This window comes from Prunus persica, chromosome G6 (genome assembly GCF_000346465.2).
Source record: "Prunus persica cultivar Lovell chromosome G6, Prunus_persica_NCBIv2, whole genome shotgun sequence".
NCBI lineage: Eukaryota > Viridiplantae > Streptophyta > Magnoliopsida > Rosales > Rosaceae > Prunus > Prunus persica.
Genome location: NC_034014.1, coordinates 5,206,425 through 5,212,637, shown reverse-complemented (window position 1 = coordinate 5,212,637; position 6,213 = coordinate 5,206,425). Strand labels below are relative to the sequence as shown.

General features: G+C 36.2%; 1 protein-coding gene across 2 annotated transcripts; it reads left to right on the top strand.

Annotated features, from left to right (window-relative positions):
• Positions 1–5,377, top strand: LOC18773947 (factor of DNA methylation 4). 2 transcript variants are annotated; one of them, XM_020566705.1, is made up of 8 exons: positions 1–57; positions 1,186–2,275; positions 2,385–2,566; positions 3,097–3,165; positions 3,252–3,539; positions 3,810–4,022; positions 4,529–4,764; positions 5,067–5,377. In XM_020566705.1, exons 2-7 carry the CDS (start codon positions 1,201–1,203, stop codon positions 4,757–4,759), a joined length of 2,058 nt encoding a protein of 685 aa, XP_020422294.1. In that variant the 5' UTR covers positions 1–57; positions 1,186–1,200; the 3' UTR covers positions 4,760–4,764; positions 5,067–5,377. The 2 variants fall into 2 exon arrangements, with proteins under 2 accessions (XP_020422294.1, XP_007206603.2); XM_007206541.2 differs by having other exon boundaries at positions 7–57; positions 1,194–2,275.

Sequence of the window (6,213 nt, the reverse complement as noted above, 5' to 3'; positions counted from 1 at the left end):
GGTCGCATATTTGAGAGCTGCGGTTAGGGTTCGAAACTCTGATTCCGAGAAAGCGAGGTACGGATTTTGATCTTAATGCAAGTTTTTTTTGGCTCTGTTTGGTTCCCAAGGAAGACAGTTTGGCTCTCTGTATTTTTGAGCAACCAAACAGGGGATTAGCTAAATAAATTTTTGGTTTTGTGTATTGATTATTGTGCTTATGCTGTTTTTATTGTTTACAATTGCACTGGAGTGTTTGATTGCTGAGAAAATGTTGGGGAAACAAAAGGAAAATGAAAGTTTGAGTGTTTGTGCTGTATACTGCTTACTACGGTGTTTTTGTCTTAAATCTAACCCCTAAACATCTTAAAATAAACATCGTGACACATTTCCTGGTAATAAATAAACTTCCCCTTGCAAATGTTATATTTATCTATTATATGTATATATATATTTGGTCAAGATCTACTTTACATAGTAATTCCATTTAAAAACCAATAACTTATATATTTGTAAACAGTCTATATAAATTTATCTGTTACATGCTTCTCTTGTATCTCAGGATATAATTTAACGTTTCTAGACATGCATACATAGCCTTGATTAAATCTACTAAAACCATATAAATTTGTCATTTGTGTATATGCATCCTTATAACATCCGTTTCCAAACAATTAGATCTTGGTTTCTAAACATTGAAAGATATACCAATAGCACTTGCAAAACTAAAATACTCTGTTTCCTTTTGACTTTGGTTCTAAACAAGCATAAGTCTTGTGCAGAGTACATCAGTGGGGCATTCATTGAATTAATGATGCACCTTTCTCTTGATTATTCATTGAATTCTGACCAATTATTAGTACTCAATCACATTTCCATGGTAATAGATAGATACTTTCTATTATAATTATTCAAAAATGTTAATTCATTGAATTATTCAAGAATATCAAGAGGTTGACTTAAATGACTACAATTCTTTTTATTCATGGGTGTTTCTGCATTGAGGTTGTAAAATATAAACAATTGCAGCCAATGGCACAAATCTGTGGCCTGCTCTCTTTGCTGCAAGAGCAATATCTTCAACTTGTAAAACGCATTATCCCTTATCTTAAGCTTGATACTTTTTGTATCTTATTGCCTTGTTTATTTGCTTTGAAGTGAAGAGCTGAAATGAAATTAGAAGTTTAATCGTAGATATTATTTCAGCATTGCAGGTTTGAGATGTCTCACAGATCAAAAGAAGAAAAGGGGTATAGCCGGTCTGAATTAGAAGACTATGTGGACGAGTATTACTATCAGTTAAAGAAAGGTAGTATTAAGGTTAAAAATTCTGATTCAACTTATAGATGCCCATTTTGCGACGGGAAGAGGAGGCATGATTACCGACTAAAGGAGCTTTCACAACATGCTTATGACATTGGCAGAGACAGCAAGGGTTTAAAAGAGAAATCAAAGCACTTGGCTTTGGAGAGGTATATAGACAGATATCTTTATGTGAAGAGTCGGTTAGAATCTGCACCCAAGATTGAAAGCCCTAAACACTCGCAGAGACGGACTCAGGTGGTGGCTGTAGTGGGCTCCTCCCAAATCAGAGAAAAGTCTATTCATTCTGAACCTCGAGCCCACTCCCAGCTTCTTCCCAGCTTCTTCTCGGCCCCCACTCTCCCCACTCCAAAGGCACAACCCACAACAGGTTCTAAGGCTGGTTCCACCCTTGCTACACAGGAGGATGACCAATGGTTTGTATGGCCTCCAATGGGCATTTTGGCAAATGTTAAAACTGAACTAAAGGATGGAAGACATGTTGGGGAAAGTGGTTCCAAACTTAAAACTGACTTGGCAAGTAAAGGTTTTAACCCTTTGAGGGTTCATCCTTTATGGACATACAGGGGTCACTCCGGGTTTGCAATTGTTGAATTTGAGAAAAGCTGGGAAGGTTTCCATAATGCAAAGTCGTTTGACAAGAGTTTTGAAGTTGATCACCTTGGAAAAGGGGACTATAATGTAATGAGGAATCGAGGAGATAACTTGTATGGATGGGTTGCTCGGGATGATGATTACAATTTGAGAAGCACTGTGGGTGATTATCTTCGTAAGAATGGAGATTTGAAAACTGTTTCTGCTCAACAACAAGAAGAACATACGAAAAATTCAAAGCTAGTTACCACTCTAACTAGCACCTTAGTTATAAAGAATTCACATCTAAAGGAGATGGAAAGAAAATGTCGTACCACTGACGATGCTTTAAACAAGGTGGAGGCTGAAAAGGAGGATATTCTCAAAGCTTGCAATGAAAGTATGCTTTCTCCAACTTTATATAATGAGTGTACGTCAAATTTATTCTTTTTTTTCCCCGTTTCATTCGTGTGTGTTTGCTTACATTATATTTCAATTTATGTGTTTAGAAAGAGAAAAAATGCAAAAAATTGCTCATGACCAATTGGCAAAGATATGCTTAGACCACAAGAAAACCGCTTTGGAGTTGGAAGCTACAAAAAAAGAGCTTGAGGACCGTGAGAAACAACTGCAACAACGCCGTGCACAAAATGATAGTGAGAGAAGGAAAATCTATCATGAAAGGAAAATGGTAATCTTATTGTTTCCATCATAAACTTAGGCTCTGTTTGTATATTATAGAGATATATCACTGGCATTAATTTCTGGGTTGCATTTGATACTTGTTCAGAGCCATTTTAAACTTGACGTGGGTTGTAAATTGGTGCACTAACATTGGAATTAAAATTTTAGAAGGATAAGAGAGAACCAATAGAATAAGATCAGCGAGTTAGAACATTACATTAAGTTTCCTTTTACATTTTTCTGCTGCCCAACTTATTTGATATTTCCCTAGTATAATACAGGAAAGTCAGAAACTCTTGTCCTATGCGCTTCTGGTTTGAGTTGGTAAGGTACATTGAGAATGTACAAAGTTGACCTTGTATTCTAGTTTAAATTTTGTGTAAATCTTCCTTGATTTTCTATATTTTTGAAGTCAGGTATCATAGTTATCTTTAGATTTTCTGGTTCTCTTAGCGTCCAAAATCTCATTAGGTGTGATATTCCTGGAAATTATTACTTAGTGTAGGCTTATAGAGCTTTTGTTTTGGTTGTTTCTAGAATGAGATGGCTACCTTGGAGCAAAAGAAGGCTGACGAAAAGATGTTACAGTTAGCAGAAGAACAAAAGGTTTGTTTCCATTATTTATTTGAAACTTTAAGAGTTGAATGCATGAGTATCTGAAATTGTGTTTACTAATTGGATGGAAATTGCAGAGAGAAAAGGAGAAACTTCACAAGAGAATCATTGAGTTGGAAAAGCAGCTTGATGCCAAACAGGTACTGGAGCTTGAGATAGAGCGAATGAGAGGTGCTTTAAAGGTGATGAACCACATGGATGAGGATGAGGATTTGGAAGCCAGGAAAAAGATGACTGAAATTAAAGAGAAGTTACAGGAGAAGGAGGAGGAGTATACCGATGTAGAGGAACTTTATAAAACACTTATTGTTATGGAGCGGAGGAATAATGATGAAGTGCAGGAGGCTCGTAAGGAAGTAATCAAAGTATGTACATTTTTTTTTGTCTGGTTTGAGTCTTGGGTGGTTTATTGAATTATATCTCTCTAATTTGGCTTCTCATGCTTTTTTCTTAATATTATTTTCTAAACTTTCTCCCTAACTTTATATAGAATTAATATTTGATGAAACTGCTCTGCCTTATTGTGTGGTTTCTTGATCAGTAATTCTTCCTTATCATTGTGGTTTTTCATCCTTGCTTATCAATGTGATAGCGTTTTTGTCGTGTTGTTGGAGCTTAAATTTTGTTCTTTGCAGGAACTGCGGGGTTCAAGCAGCCGTGCTTCCATTGGCGTGAAGATAATGGGAGATCTTGATGAAAAACCATTCCAAACTGCAACCAAGAAGAAATATTCTGAAGAAGAAGCAGATGTGAAGGCAGTGGAGTTATGTTCTCTGTGGCAGGAGCATCTTAGGGATCCAAGTTGGTATCCTTTCAGGATTATCACAGATAAAGAAGGAAAGACCAAGGTATATGTTCAACTTCAAGCAATTTCTGTGTTTCGATAGAATACCATTGTTGGTGACACTGGCACCAATTTAACTTATATTGAGTGAGCATGGTTTCAGTTAAAGAAATGGTCATGTCACTGTCCCCGCAAATTTGAGCACCTGAGGTTTTATTAAAAACATATCCATGTGGTCCATCCTGTGAAATTGCAATCTGCATGTTAATTTTCTTCTCCCCATCCTCTGTTCAACCCTGTAGCATAGCAACATTTATTCTTGAAGGTTTCTAGCATCACAACGTGAGATTGTGCTTTATCTCATATACTAGATCCTATATCACAGTGAGCTTGTACCCTAAGCTTCTAATTTGTCTGTTGGACTGTCCCTTTCACTGAGTTCTACCCACCACAAGATTGTCATTTTTTTGTTCCATTTTTCTTGCCATTGCTTCTTTGTAGTTAAACTCTTCTAGTTTTGATCCACATCTTACTTTCCTGTTAATTGGGTTATATTGGATGTGAGTACAGGAAATTATTAATGAAGAAGATGACAAATTGAAGGCCTTAAAAAATGAGCTGGGTGATGAAGTATATGAGAAGGTGACAACTGCTATGAAGGAATTGAATGAGTATAATGCCAGTGGTCGGTATACAATACCTGAGCTGTGGAACTTCAAAGAAGGGAGGAAGGCATCGTTGGAAGAGGGAGTAGTGTTTTTGCTAAACAAGTGGAAGCTGCTTAGAAAACGTAAAAGATAAACAAGGCAAGTACTTAAATGTTACTTCATGTGGAGCTTTCTGCTTAAGAGATATTTGAATTCTTTCAAAGTTAAGAATTGACGATCAGTTACATTATTAAACTTAATGTTGATAAGGATTCCCTTATAATTGTCATCACAGTTTGCCTAAATTTTACAATCAATTTGAACTGGTAAATATGCTATGAAGACAGTATGCCGACCAAACTTGGTACTAAAGAATCTATGGCATCATGTGTAGCATGTAGTTTAATTGTTGCAATTTTTGTTCTTATACAATGGTTTATTTCCTTGTGTGTTTTTTGCAGGTATTTTGGAATATGGATCGGGGTGCTCAAAGAACTTCTGTTAAAAGTGTCAACTAGCTGCTGTTGATGTTCTTTGCTATTGCTTGTCTGTTGTCTGATTGATAGATTTAGTGTTAAGAATATAGTTTTAGCATCTGATGCAACAGTTTGATTGAGGGCAGATTAAATTTGACTTCCTAACTAGTATTAGTTGATAGAAGTTGGAACACACTATTGTGCATGGCAACATTTGGTCTTTGCTTGACCAAAATATTTTGTCTCTTAGCTTTCAACAAAGAAAATGTAGATGCTATAGAGTTGTTTTCATCTTATATCTGGATCAATGGCTGCTTATCTATCTCTGTCCTTGGGAGTGTTGATGGGCCTCTCTCTCAACCCATTGGCAATTGGTTTAGGGTTGGGCACTTGGATTCTAATATCGTATCATAGCATGATCGTTTATGTATGAAGTCCAACAGCTATACGTGCTCTACGTCACCTAGTGAAATTGTTCACGTTATATGCTTGAAATTGCGCCACACAAACTTTGGTATATTTCAATTAAGTTATACTATTTTCATCATTTACAAGTTTACAAACATTGGAGCAATATTTGGCTACACTTGCTGCTACTATAGTCCACCAAGTTTCTCTTTTGTTGAAGGAAGACACGATGATTTTGGAAATGGCTGGTCTAATTGCTTGCTCAGCAAGTGTTTGTTGGCCGTGCCTTGTGGGGTAAACATCCAAACATAAAACCGAGTTGGCACTTCTAACAGGAGTGTTGTTTGGACATTTAAGACCTTATGTTTTTATCAAAACTTTCCAATTTATAAAAAAATAAGAGTACTGCTAAAGGAACCCTAAAATTAACTGAGTACACCCTACTACAAAAGTATATATTGAATTACTGATTTATCCTAATATAAAATGACCAAAAAAGATATATGGAATTGTGAAACAAATATAATTTTAATAAGTACATACTACTAACCATATTCAACCATAATCAAGAGATTACTTGGTTCCCATCTTTGTCATCCGCGAGTGCAGCCAGGGACAGCGAAAGAAAGAGGCTGAAGTTGATTTCTGGCCGTAGACTTTGGCTAGCAAAACAAAGCCACCACTTCGAGGTAGGAGAATCTTAACTCATTACTAACAAACAATA